The 14,638-nt window shown below is 36.9% G+C and overlaps 1 protein-coding gene across 7 annotated transcripts in view; it reads right to left on the bottom strand.

Annotated features, from left to right (window-relative positions):
- The window catches only part of DENND4A (DENN domain containing 4A), a 48,829-nt gene that overhangs the window by 16,553 nt on the left and 17,638 nt on the right, over window positions 1–14,638 (bottom strand). For all 7 annotated transcript variants that reach the window (XM_085070274.1, XM_085070275.1, XM_085070276.1 and 4 more), the window contains 12 exons: window positions 14,300–14,529; window positions 12,341–12,407; window positions 9,217–9,275; window positions 8,438–8,582; window positions 7,695–7,870; window positions 7,117–7,217; window positions 5,258–5,476; window positions 4,866–5,011; window positions 1,660–1,793; window positions 668–803; window positions 249–455; window positions 30–158 (listed from right to left, as the gene is read on the bottom strand). In XM_085070274.1, coding sequence (XP_084926400.1) covers window positions 30–158; window positions 249–455; window positions 668–803; window positions 1,660–1,793; window positions 4,866–5,011; window positions 5,258–5,476; window positions 7,117–7,217; window positions 7,695–7,870; window positions 8,438–8,582; window positions 9,217–9,275; window positions 12,341–12,407; window positions 14,300–14,529 — 1,749 coding nt within the window. The remainder of the gene's footprint in view (window positions 1–29; window positions 159–248; window positions 456–667; window positions 804–1,659; window positions 1,794–4,865; window positions 5,012–5,257; window positions 5,477–7,116; window positions 7,218–7,694; window positions 7,871–8,437; window positions 8,583–9,216; window positions 9,276–12,340; window positions 12,408–14,299; window positions 14,530–14,638) is intronic.

Genomic DNA, 14,638 nt, shown 5'->3' with positions numbered 1-14,638 from the left:
CCCCCCCATCCTCTTTAAAACACACTCACCTTGTTGTAGTAGCCATAGGTGATGGCATTGGGGTCAATGCCAGCCTTCTGCATTTCAAAGAGCACCCTGACTGCCAGCACAGGCTGCCCATACTGCCCACACAGCTGCATGAGGACTCTGTAGCACACCTGCAAACACAGAGCAGTGAGCCCTGGGCTCCAAACACCTGTTCCACCCTCACACCCACGGGCTCCTCCTGGAATTGGGGGCTATTTTACCTCATCAGGTGGATCTATTTTTTTGGTGTGCATTTTCTGTAGCACATCATAGGCAGTTCTCAGAGCTCTGACTTTGGAGTGACAGACTTTCACATAGGCAGGGAGACAGATGAACCACAGGCCATAGCAGTGACGGAGCAAACACCTGGACCACATCTGGGGGATGGAGGAGTACTTCTTAGCAATTTTGTGGGCAGATTTAATTTCCTAGAAAAAAAACCAGACATTATTTGTGTGTGTTTACATCTACATGACACAAACCTACATGTTAAAAACTGAACATGTACCATTATATCTATGGAAACTGCAACAGTAATATTAACAATACAATAAAGTGGGAAGGAATATAAGAGCAGAGATACCAAACTCAAGCTGTCCCCTTTCAAAACACCTCACACTCCAAGAATACCTGCAAGTACCTGTTTAGTTCTCCTGAACATTGGTGATGGGCTGTTGGGGCTACTGGCTTTTGAGGACAGTTTGTTATTTGGTGCTGTGAGAAATCCTTCAGGTCGTTCAAACAATTCTAGTTTTAATACTGGAAATCCATTATAGCTGTAAGAGAAATGTGTCAATTCTGGTAAGTCAGCTCCAAAGTAAACACATCACATAATAGCAAAGGAAATCAACTACACACTTGCATCAGAAGCTTCCCAGGAAATAAACACAAAAGTAAATCTTTAAAGGCACCACTGACAAAGTGGTTCACTAATCCCTCAGCATGGTTTCATATGCCTGCACTAACAGTCTCTTAACCTGTTATTCAATGTAAGCAACTTGAACTGATAAATGTATTTGCTGTCATAGCATTTTCTTTAATTAATGTGTCAAATGCATTAGTATTGATTCTAGTTAATAAAAGAAAATAATCTGTGTGGCTTAGTCCCCAGTGAGCATCACATGACTGACGTTTATGAAAATCAATAGGAACAGTATCAAACTATCAAAAAGATTAAATCAGATGAGACATAAAAATATTTCTCAGAATTAATGAAAAATTAAACTCATCTGACACAATTACTGAATTAGTAACACTAGTTTTCAGTGATTCTTTGACTATACTCTCTTTCCAAAGAGTATCTGCAGTTTGTATCATTATCAGTAATAGCAGCAGGACAATAGACTGGGTCCGTTAATTTCAACTTTAGGCTTAAAAAGTGTCAGCAGCCATCACAATGTAATGTGATTACTGCCAGCTTTACTAAGTATTATTGCTTCTGTGTGTACACACACAAAATTAAAACTTCAAAACGGCTAGCACACCAGCCATTTTACACACACATTTTACTTGAGCAACATAAAGGGAGAGGAAAAACCTGTACTTCCTGACTCTCACAAGAACCTAGAAATTAAACTCTCCAAGGGCAGCTGTTAGGATTTTGGCTGGCATTCTGCTGTGTCCTTAGGCTACCTGTATTGTAGAGGGTGCTCTTCCCCATTTGGCAGATGAGGGATCTCAGGTGGTGTTATGAAAACTGTGTGCTCGCTCTTGTAGGACTCATCCAGCTCTATAAGTCGTGTTTCCCCAGTTTTGTCCATATCTACCTGAAGAAAGAAGTTAAAAGAAAAAGTAGTTACCAGGGGTATAGTATTTTCTGCCTTTAACAGCTCTATGATCACAGGACAAAGAATATATCAGCATCAAAGAGCAGCATCTTAAAAGCAAGGACACCTTGCAAAGTTATCATGACAATAATAAGTATTGCACTGGTTTTGTTAACTTTACCCCAACCCAATAATCAATGTCTAGTGGTATAGTCTGAATTGTATGTTTTCAGGTAAATATTATAAGTAATACAAAGAGATTGATCCTTCTGAACACAACCATTTCTAGAACTGTGTTTATAACTGCAGCAGTAACTTGAAATTTACTTCTAAATATAAAAATAAGAGCTATTTCCCCCCTCTTTTAACCACTGAAAACAATACCAAGCTTTATCAAATTGTCTGATGCATACAGAAGGTGTTACCAGCATCACCCAGCAATTGCAGTCACTTACACAGCAGTTAATCTTGACAGTTTGCAGAGGCTGCAGAAATGCACATGCACTCCAAGAGAACGGAATATAAACGTGTGACCTTACTGAAGTTAAAGGGGGACAGGCATAGCCTTGTTTTTCTAATTTAAATTACTTAAATGGTTTAAATGGCAACCAAATGACAGCCAAATGGTAGACTGCTTCAAAGAAATGAATAAGCAACCTGTGGAACCCAAGAACGCATGTTTTTTATGCCTTAAGAGTGGCAACAGGGAGTTAATGTATAAAAAGAAACATTTTCCACATTTCTCTCCCTCCAGTGAGGTGCAAATATATCAAGTAGCTTCAGTAAAATTCTTGAATATTTAAAGTTTGATAAACATACAAAGAGGTGTCCTTAATTACACATTTTGCTGCATGAGACAGATGGAAAGCATTAGCAAATTGAACCAGCCAAGTAGCAAGAACATATGGCTCCTGAGAAGCAGCAGTAAACGAAACCTCACTTGCAATTTAAATACTTCCAAGGATGTAAAAACCCCACAGCTACAAGTTTTACCAATGAAATATAATAAAGCCAGTAGCTTAAATGTGTGTTGAATTGAGGTAATTTTTGAATTCCTGGAAAAATGAAAACTTGTGAGACAATTACACTGTATTTTTCAGCTGACAAAATGGGCAATCAATTACAATCTGCTACTGCTGTCTAGGACCAAATAACATAGAAGAGACTACTCTTCAGATTAAACTATTCTTACAAATTATTCAAGGTAGGGCTTAGTTGATATTTTATAGATAACTAATTTCACAGTACATAAAATTTGTCTCAAGCCAGTGGTCTGTAACTACCCATAAGAAAGCACCATATCACCTTTCAACTCATGACATCACTCTTTCACACATACCCTGTCAGGTACTGGTTCACCTAATAAAAGATTAAAATATAAATATTTGCTTTATTGGAACAATTCAATTTTGATATCTGGTCTTGGCTAAAGCTCTAGTTGGTACAGCAGTCCTTGGTATACTTCAATATTTTGACTGTGTATGTTACCAGTAAGAACAGTATCAGAACTGAAGAGAAATCAGGGAGGAGAAGCAGGAAAGAGAAGATGAGGCAAATATATCATTGTTCAAAGAAAACCTGCTCCTTCATGTCAATGAATATTCAGTTTCACAGGCAATTCTAAAGCCATGGCAAATCCTAGAAGCACAGCAATGCCTCAGTTTCCCCCCTGCTATCCTTGGCACAGAAGCAGCTATTATTAAACATGAATGAGATCCTCCCTGCCAGGAATGAAGCTGGAGAAGTCTAAATGCATTCTGGAAAATTTATTCTCACTGCACTGTCATGAGCATTTTTTTTAGAGTGGAAAGAAGCTGTCCAGGGCATCAAGCAGCAAAATACCTGGCACTAGAACAGACAAGTCTCTGTTTCAGCTGTATAAATGGCTACTTAACCTTTTCTAAAAGGTGAAAGCTCCAACAGCTCCACAGATTATGTGCAGTCTCACAGTGACATCAGCAACCTAAGCAAGACTTTTATGAAAGAAATGTTTGAGTTCCCAGACAAGATAACTTTAGCTGAGAGCATCAACTTCAGCACCCTCATAAACCACTCTATAAAATGAAATGCAACAGATAGAATTTGACACACAGTCATTGCATTCTGAATAAACATCATATTTAACATTGGCCAGAGAACTAAACTGCAGCACAATGGAAATCAAGTGCTGCTCAGCAGTTCAGTCACTGGGGTCTATTTCTGTCTAGGAGAGCTCCTGTTTCATGCACAGACTGGCACATGGCAAAGCAAGCACTACATGCTGAAAGGTTTCCAACAAACCTATAGGATAATTGATTCAACATTTACAGAAATGTTCATAATTCATTCAGTTTACAACATATGAATACCTGCAAGTCATGCTATAAGAACTGGGGAACAGAGTTTTGAAATCTGCTACTACTAAAATATTAAGACTAGCAAAAGCTATAAAGAGCATTAAATACCAGTATACTGTGCTTTTATATTTCTCTCAAACTTTACTGTTTTCAGACTTCTTTTCAAAACAACTCTTTTTAGCTCTTCTGCACTTTCATGGAAAAAACAGCCACAAATTGGGACAGTTATAGCAGTTATAGCAGTTATCAGCCTTCAGTATTAATTCCCATGGAACAAACAGCAGGTGACCTACTTTCCAGGAAATCCCAGACAACTGCACACTGCTTCAACAGCAGTGTCCCAGAATAGAGTGGTACAGGTAGCCAATAAAATGACAGTTAGGTGTGGAATTTCTTATAATATTCATAAAAATAGGGATATAAGATTCTGGATTTCAGTTCAGTCCTCCTTCTTGCATTTCTTACAATAAGCCAGTATTTCAGTTTACATACATGTGAAAATTAGCACCTCTAACTTGTTCTCGTAGTATTTTATTCACATTCAAGAATTTGAAGCAAAAAATAGAATAAAGCCCAACAGAACAAGGAAAAAGGAAGGCTGCAATGATGAGAAAATAGGAAAAGAAAGAAAAAGAAAAAACAAACCTGCACTTCAAATACATTCTGGCTGTACTTTATCAGATAAGGTAGACAACAGCAAAAGTTAAACAGTGTATGCACACCAAGACTTGCTTACTTTATCCACACAGTCATCAAAGAAGGCAAGGCTGGCATCCTTGTCACTGACAAAAGAACATTCCTCAATGAAGCGAATGAACATCTGGGTTTTGGTCATCAGGGTGTAGAACTTCTGATGGGAACGATCTCTGCTTTTGAGGAACCCTGCAAAGTGCAATCAGCAGCACTGTCAGAATGCCCAGAATGGAAAAGGCCTCATCAGAACTCAGTGTAGATTCCACTACCATGCAAAAACCTATCTGCAATCTTTGCCACCACTGTGCAATTTTGTCTGCACTTACATTCCCACCATCATTTACAACACTAACATGCAGATGTTTTTATTCTTTAGATAGGAGAGAATAAAAAATTATAAATTAATACACATAGAACATGTCTGTAAATTTTCACCTTGCAGTTCAAAGAGAGAACTTGCATCTGTGGCTGTTTCAGAGGGTGCCTCCGTTATTGGCCTGAGATAAGACCTGTAGCCTTTTAGGATTGAAGCCATGAAACAGAGAAATGCTTCCTGGATCTCCAAATCTAAGAGATGCAATTTCTTCCCAGAATTAAAATCATAGTCATTCATTGCCAATTCCATTAATGCATCTTCTCTTGGTCGCTGTTGCACTGCGAACAAAACAACATTACAGCATTTTCCATTTTTTCTTTCCAATATTGGTCAAAAATACTCTCTTTATCCTACCAGATTCAGTGATTACTGAACTCCATTACATTTGGAATAGATTAAAAAATACCCAAATTCAATCATGATATGTAACAAGGGATTCAGCTTGACCTTCTGTACCTCATATCTGTGGATAACACCAAAAGCAAGATGCACTGGCCTTGTCAGCATGAGTTACTACAGCAACAGAGAGAGCCAGTGTGGACAGAGCTTTAAAAAGCCCTCAAAGAAAGCTGTTTGTAAAACCATGTGAAAATTTAGACAAGAGCTGATTAAAGCAGCTTATTTTCAGGGCAAACACAGGGATGGGATGTATTTTTTTTGATTGTGCCTTTCATTTCCAAGTGCTCCCAAAAAGCAGCCAATGCACATTAAATACCCACATACACAGAAAAACACCACTTAGAGGGAAAGTGGAGCCATTAAAACACAGCACACTGCAAAATGCTGCTACAGAGAAAAAGCTGGTTTTTTTTTTTAAGATCTAGCAAAATCTGTATTCTTTAATTAGGTACTTGTATCAACATTTTAAAGCTATCAGAATTCTAGTTAAGACTTCACTGCTACACACAGGTAACATTTTAATAGTGGCTCAGGAAAGGGAAAGGATGGTTTCATCACTGTCTTTCCAGATAATATAATTATAGCCAACCTTAGCTCGATACCATTTTTTAGCAACCTACTCTGTAATAAGATTTAAGATCACTACCACTCTATTTTTACATACAGAACATAAGGCTTAGATTTTTTCCTGAAAAAGCCCTTGCAGTAAAAGATATCAAAATTTTGAAGCATCAGTAAAATATATCAAAATTCTGGAGCACCAGATAATTTTCATCACCCATCAGCTACACACTTCTTTATGCACCACATCCCAATAAATTTCTGTTTCTGGATATTCTATTCAGGACACAAATTCTAATGACCTCAATAGTCAGGAATGTGTAAATAGACTTTAACAAAAAAAGTGCTTTGTTATAATGAATTTCACTAAAACCACCCCATCCATTTTTATACTTCTCACATCAAGGTTCAATACACCTTGCTCTGCAATATTTGAGGATTCTATTAACAACCAATTTTTCCTTAGAGATGTCCAGTAATTGTGTCTTACATTTAACCCCTCCAATGTTTATAAAACATTTGTTATTTCCACCTTAAATTTTTACGTGAAGTATTATTAAAAGTTATTTCAATTTCAATTGCCAAGACATCAGCAAACTTTGAGCAGACTTTGAAGATGGAAAAAAAATGAAAGTCTTCATTAGGTCCTGGCCTACTCTTTGTTTTACTATTCCCTTCTCATAGAAACTCTGCCTTTTTTTTTTTTTAAATGAGGCTAACATTAATAGGGAAGGATATCTATTAAGTATTGCTTTATATACATATATGAAGTCTCCTCTGTCCCAAAAGTCCCCACACACTTTCTAATCTCTGGATTTAGAGCACAGATTTTCCCACTCTGTAAAAATAAATGTTTAATGGAACTGGTAACTTTGGAACATATTAATTAGCGACATTTATCTGTTTCTGTGGCACACTATGCCCAAATGTGAATCTTACTATGTACTTTCCCACTCACATTCGGCCAGTTGCTGATACAAAGTATTTAAAGTGTTCATCAGATTTTTACAAGGTTTCTTTGGTAAGATCTTCCATGCAATAGCTTTCTTGTCTCCAGTTCTGGAAAGGAAAAAAACAAAACCATAAGTATACACTGGAATGTGTTCACATGATGTTCTCTCCCACCAGAGAAAGGTTTCACTCCATTAAAACTGGACTGAGAAGGATTGCAAACCAACAAAGTCAAATTTGATTTACTGTGTGGAGATCTGATCAGAGCCATCCAACCAATGCCACATATTTCAGGATGATGGTTACACTGCCACACTCTTCAGCACTGAAATCAATCCAGTTACAACTCACCAGAGACGGATTAATGGTTTTAAGCACCTGTCATTGCACCAGCAAACAACACTCATGCCATGTTCTGAGCTCTAATTATTAAAACTGGCATGGACAGAAGGAAAAGAAATTAAAAGAAAAATGAAAAGAAATACCCCTCCAAGTTTTGCCAAAAAGTCTGTTTCTGCTTTTGCAGACACAAAGCAAAAAAAAAAAAAAATTAACAGGGAAGAAAAATTGTTGATAAATACTTACTGAGAAATTGTGTTGGTATCCAGGTCAACACAGCTGACATCAGGTGGGGGATCATAGAGATCAAAGTATCTGGAATCAATTCCCACTATGAAAGGGCATGGGGCACTCAACACATCTGCCAGTGCCAAGGGACAGAGAGGAATATATGGGCAAGGCCAGTGGAAGGGAAATATCATCTTGGAAAACATGCAGAGACAAAAACACAGGTTAAACATGTGCAATACAGGCTATGCAAGTATAAACCACACTTCACGAACTTCAGAAGTATTTAACATGGCAGATAGTTATTACTGAGATCTAGATGTCGATCATTAATTAAAAACTGCATTAATTTCTCTAAAATTCAATTTGTAGGAAAAAAGCTCCTCAGTATAACAGATTGGACAAAGTGGAGATAGCAAACTGTGCTTAGTGATGACAGGCAGGGAAAATAAATTAATTTACAGTTCCACAGGAATAGATATAGTGCTAGTTGGGAAAATCAGGAACTCACGTTTAGCTCACTGTGATGATCAAACACTTATTTACAACATTTACAGACTAAGAATCAAAACCAGTTACTCTCTTTTCTGTCTTCATAGGATGTCACTACCAACAGCAATTCTTCTCTCCAGTGATCTTTATTTAAATTCTTATTTTTAAGTAACCTTTAAGCCTAATAGCACTATTACTAATTGCACATTTTATCTAAGAAGCATTCTTTTATTCCTTTTACAGGTGTATGACTAAAAGCTGGTACTTACAGAGACCAATGCCTCTGTCACACTCGTGAGGACAGAAGGTCGCAATGAGTGGATGAGGATTTTATGTTCTGTCACAGCAAACACCAGCAGAGTTACTGCATTTTCAGGTCCTAAATTCTGAAGTAGTGTAGAAAACTTGCCACCACTGTTACAGGACATAAACACACTGGTGAGTTACAAGGGCCAATAAAAAAAAGAAATGTTCAATAATAAAATAAATGGAAATCTGCAAATCTTTCTTTTAGAGACGATTACTTGGTAGAATACTCGGTACACTTCACTGTCCAGTGAGGAATGGTTACTTCCCAACAGTAATCATGATTCCTTGAGACTTGACTCAGTCTAGACTATTTTCAGGACACATGCACGACTATTTTTCTTTTGGGGAAGAAATTTACAGGGAGACAACATATCTTTCTCTAATCAGTGTCCTGCACCAACACATAGAAGTTAAGACAGCCACAGAAGGCTTTCAACTCCCTTCCAAAACAAAAAACTGTACTATCAACAGGTATCAACTCCAAGAACTGGGATCTAATAATCTATATTCTCCCTCAAGAACCACTAAAACTATTATAACCCCCCCTAAATATATTGCTAATTAAGTATGTGGCCTTGTCAGGGTGCAGGTCTAATCACATGAATAAACTTCAGATACACCAGCTTCCAAAGGCACCAGACAAGATAAATTAATTACACAACTGCAACTCAAAATACCAAATCTTTTCCACAACATAGATCAGAACACATCTCACAATGAACAAGATCCTGCTACTTGCCTCAGTGGGAGGGGTGATGACACAGGCTGGCTAAGAATCAGGTTATCGTGTGGAGAGAGCTGGGAAAAGATTTTAAAATACATTATTTTTATCCTGAATGTTGGAAATATTTAGTAGAAATTACACAACTCTAAGAAAGAACACTTAAAAATAATTTAAATGAAGCTGAAACTTGTATACTTCAGTTGTATAGCACCATAAGAGGTGCTGTGCAATAATATGCATCAGGATCTTTCAGTAAAAACCGGGCAAAGCACGATCTTCCTTTCTTGGCCAGAACCAAATATATTGCATATTCATAAAGAGGACTTTAAACTAACTAATGCTGCAAAAATTTGAATATATTAACTGGTGAAAAATGAAGCCTTCTGTACTTTAAGGGCTATGAGGACCCATAGTTCATACACAGCTTCCAGGGGCTGGGGGGAATTCTTTCTGGATTTAGGGGTAAAGAAAGGGATAAAAATTCATAAAGAGGAGAGATGGCAGGTCATAATGTAAAGCCATATTTTTTTCAGAAGACATATGAGAATTAGGCTTTTGGCTGGTAGAAACTGCTCAGCTCTGATAGAATCTTTAAAATTTGCATTAGTTGAAGATGCAAGGCAAAGATCCTATTAAACCACATTTCTTTCTTACAGTGACATAGCATGGAGCAAATCATTCACATACTCAGCATGAACAGGAAGACTCACCTAAGTACAAGAATAACAATACACAATCAGTTTATCAAAGCTCAGCTGATGTTTTCTGCCATAGAAAATCCAGGGTAACAAGATACCAGCTGGCTTAATCCTGCCTGCATTTTCTGTTTATAAAAGCAGTAGTAACTCAGTAAGTCACAGCAACTTGTAGAACTAAGCTGCAGGTTCAGACCATTTTTAGAAATATTTCAGGTTTGAGTGTGTTTCACCTTAGACCCACTCACTGCAGGTGATCGGGTAATAGAAGCCAGAAGACAAGACCGATGACTTAGAAGCACTAAATCACCTAATGCTGTGCCTGGAGATGCACCAAACACAGGGAATTAAGGAGTGTCTGCACTGCTGTTTCCCTGTACGTTTCACATCCCACTTCCCTGACAAATGAGGATGGCCACACCACATGCTGGATTTGTCAAGTAAGTCACCTTGGGACCACCAGCACCATTAGCTTGTTCAGTGGAAGAATTCAGAAGACTCATTTTTTCAGCCTGAGGCAAACCTTCGTAAGCTACCCTCTGAAAGGAAGCATCAGCCTGATGTCGTCTGACTTCTGTGCTTCAGCAAAAGCACATAAACACAATTAAGCATCTATTCAAGGAGCACGTTTCCCTCAGGCAGAAGGGGCACTTATTACCCTCCTTTCCCAGAGGGACAAACATTACTCTGTGTGCTCTGGAAGTTTGCAGGTTGTGATACATTAGCACAGCAACATCTGTGCAATGAGGGGACAGAGGACACACAGCAGAGTCCAGCAGATTTCAGGTTGGAAGGAATCTATCAACAATGGCAGCTGGAAGCTGGCAAACAGGACCATGCCAGAGTGTTTTACTAATGGCTATAATTTCCTTGAAACTTAAAGTTTAATTGCTTAGCAAAAGACTACCACATTTTCCATTAAGAGGCTTCAGAGAGAACTGGAATCCTAAAAGCTTGCAATTTTCCATACAGGCATTTCCCATGCTAATTGTGAGGAAATGTCTTAGGCACAATCACCTGTGATTTTATTCAGTGCAGTTTGAAACACAACTTAAATCCCTGGAAGCAGCTGGAAGGAAGAATTTATTCACAGACCTCAGTTACCACTGCCTATCATAAAAGCAGTGTTTTCTCCATCTGTACTATCAGCTCCTGAGGTTTAACTTATTTAATGCACAAAACATTTTGAAAACAAGGTGTAACAGACATAATTTTCACATCACTTATATCTAGGTCTTCAGACTCTGTTCCAGCATATAAACCTATGCATACTTTGACAAAATTCCTGAAAATTTCAAACTAAAAGCATTAAATGCTTTCCTCTGAACTCAATCACAGTCTCTATAAATGTGTTTAGTGTTTCTTAGCACAAATATTTTATTGAATATGAATACCAAAACCCTAAAGCAAGATGTAAAAATGCCAGATTTTTAAGTGGATTTTAAAATCATAAGAAAAAGGACAGAAGTTTCAGCATAACTTCTCCAACCCCTTCTCAGTAACATTAATAAATATCACTGATACACTAAAGAGCATCTTCAATTCTCAATACATGCTATAAAGACATAACCCAGGATTGGATTTGCTCTGAAAGACTTCATCCCCATATGGGCTACAAAATTAAGACTCAGAACTGCACAGAGCTCTCCATATTTTCTGTTACACAAGTAATAACAGAGAATAGCATCATTTTGTAACTATTTAATCAAAACCAGGACTGGTAGGATACTATAACTGCAACAGAGCTCTCTTTTCTCTGCAATAAAAATTTTAACGTGTCTCTACCTATTTTGCCTCTTTAGGAGGAAATAAAAAGATTTAATAACACTTCAGAAGTCCTCGAGAGCAGGATTTTTTCTCTCCTGCCAACAGCAACATGGCTGAAATTTCAAATAATAGGTAGCAATTCCTGCAATTATTTCACTCCCACACAGTCTTGCAGGCAGGACAGAGAGAGGGACATGTTTGATAGAGTGGCTTTAATGTGTGTGGCTCCTGCAGTTCTCACCGAGAGCTGTCCATCAGGGAGAGGAGAGCAAAAAGCCCTTTGGGAAGAGGGGCAATCATGAATATACACTTCACATCTGGTTTTAGTTTTATTTATTTATTTTACACTCAGCCTTCATAAAGTAGCAAGAAGAAAACTTTTGAAAAGCTATTGCACAAGCAGACCAGATGCTGACTTAGAGTAGTTTTTCGTTAATTTTCACAGACTCTGAAAAATAATTAAGTTCTAAGCTCACTAAACAGCTTCTTGTACTAACTCACTAAAGTCATTACCTAAACTGGAAACAGAATGTTTACAGATTTCTCACATTAAGTGTATGAATTTAAGAAGAAGAAATCCTGAACAAAAATAATTTGAGCACAAACATTACATTTCCCACTTACCAACCTGTTTTATCTTCACCTTAGACACAGTTATTAAAGAAAATTATACTTACCTGAACTAGAATTCTTGGCCTCTGAGGGGATGGAAAAGGTACTTTATGCATGAAATGGGAAATGTGTCTAGAGGAAAAGAAAAATATTGATTTAGTAGAAATTAAGCTAAAACTACTTTACCTCAAGACAAAATTTTTGACAGTAAGAGAAACCATTGTATAAAAATAGCACATACTTATTTAGAAAACAGAGCAAAAATCCCAGCACCTAAATCCTAAACCCTATTGGGATATTCTGACCTTGAAAACCTATTTTTCTACTGGTCACAAGAAAATGGGAGGGCAGATTCTCTTTCCGAATACAAAATTAGTTTGTGAGATTGAAAAATTACGAGGATTTTTTTCATTTGTGAAGTAGGTATATTGATGTTTGAGTATCACAGTCCCATTTTAAAATCCTGCTTCTGAGAGAGTTGGAAATAGCACTAAAAGCTCAGAGACTAGAACTAGTTATTTTAAAAAAATATTCATGGCTGAGTATCAAGAAGAATCATTAAATTCATCCATTTTCTTCACTTTTAAATACGAAATGTTATACAAAATTGCTGATGAAAAAAGCAATAAAGTTTTTCCACCTACTACAAATATAGAAAAATGGTTTTAGAATCTGACAAAGTTCTCAGTGTTATGAATTGATTAAACTTACACAAGTTCTAGATGTGTAGTTCTACATAACAGACAATTACACATTAAAAGAAGTTAAATGGGGTCAGTAAAAACCCATGAGAAACAGGTGTTTCATCTTAAACTCCATCCTACAGCACATACTTCACCAGGATTTCTGCAAATGTTAGCAATAATATGCCATAGGCAACTACACTGTGAAGAAATTCAGTCAAACCCACAAGGAAGCATTGATTTGGGTTTTTCTTTATTGCCAGTGTATCAAGATGGAGGCCAAAATATGGAATGTGTCACATAAAAAGGGAAAGCTGCTGTTTGTAGCAGTTGGGCTGACTGAAAAGACTCAAATACATGTATGGCACAACCATCATCATTAAAATAGGCAAAGAAAGTAGGCTAGATACTACTATAGAATCCTATATTTATTTTAAATTTAGTAAATTGACTGCAGTAAATTGACCCCTTTACAAATCAGAGAAATTAGAATAAATCCATAAAATCCAAATTGATAAAGCCTTTCTCATATTCACTTATTAATTCCCAAAACTCAAAACTCCTCAGCTTTAAAAAAGAAAATGTATGTATGTGTTTTCATCATTGGAAATTTACACTATCAGAATTTTCAAACAAGTACAGTGATGGGAGGTGGAATAATGAAGAGGATAAACAATCACAAGAAATACTTAATCCACAAAGTTGAAGTCTCCTAAAAGTTAGTATTTAATTTGCAGCAGAAAAAAGACCGATGTGTAATAAAATAGAAAAAGCAAATAGTGTATTTGAAATCTGATGCATTAAAACATTACCCTAGAAATGTTACATGGTGTTACATATCAATTACAGCTATCGACCATTTCTTGGTGTAAGGATTTCCTCTGCATTTTACAATGTGAAATCCTTTATGTGAGAAAGAAATTGAGTTTATTTATCACAAATTGAATATTTTGCACTAGTTATCTTCTATCTGCTTTATAATCTCTCATTACACTACAAATAGCCATTTGAAAAAATGCAAATCTACACATTTAATTCTCCTAACTTGATGTGTGCAAGATTAAGAAAGGATTTATATCTTGCTCCTCCTAATCACTATGGCTAAAGGGTGCAGAGCTAATTAAAACAGCTTTCAGAGACCTTTGCAGGCACTTAAATCACAAATAAAAATCTAGGTTTTTCAGGAAGTAGGTAAAGATACATTTTTCAGAGGAGAAAAGTGCAGCCATTATATTTAATGTTTGATGACTAACGTAAAAAGGATATCACAGGAAATTTACAACTTAAAAAAAAAGCTCTTATCAACAGAAATTACTGATATGAATTTTGGAAATCACTTACTTCTCAATGGGAAGGACATGTGGCCCAGAAATGGAGTAACGATACAGAAAGGTAAGGAACTTCTTGAAAGCATCAAAGAAAGGCCAGTGAGAGAGCAGGCAGATGCATTTATTTGTCTGCACTGTTCTGCACGTGTCTTTTCCCTCGACTAATCCCAGCTGAGATTTTTGTTTCTCTGTGAGGTTCTCTTCAGGATACAGCTCATAAAACTGAATAGCAGCACCATATACCTGCAAACACATCATTGATTTGAAGTCAATAATTCTGCCTCAATCTTCAAAGCAATGTGAGAAACCCCAAACACACAGAAAATCAAAAGTACTGTTTTGTAATTTTATA

This window comes from Lichenostomus cassidix, chromosome 10, assembly GCF_008360975.1.
Source record: "Lichenostomus cassidix isolate B80296 chromosome 10, HeHo_3.0, whole genome shotgun sequence".
Taxonomy (NCBI): Eukaryota; Metazoa; Chordata; class Aves; order Passeriformes; family Meliphagidae; genus Lichenostomus; species Lichenostomus cassidix.
The sequence above is the reverse complement of the archived record's forward strand: the minus strand, read 5'-3'. Positions and strand labels throughout refer to the sequence as shown.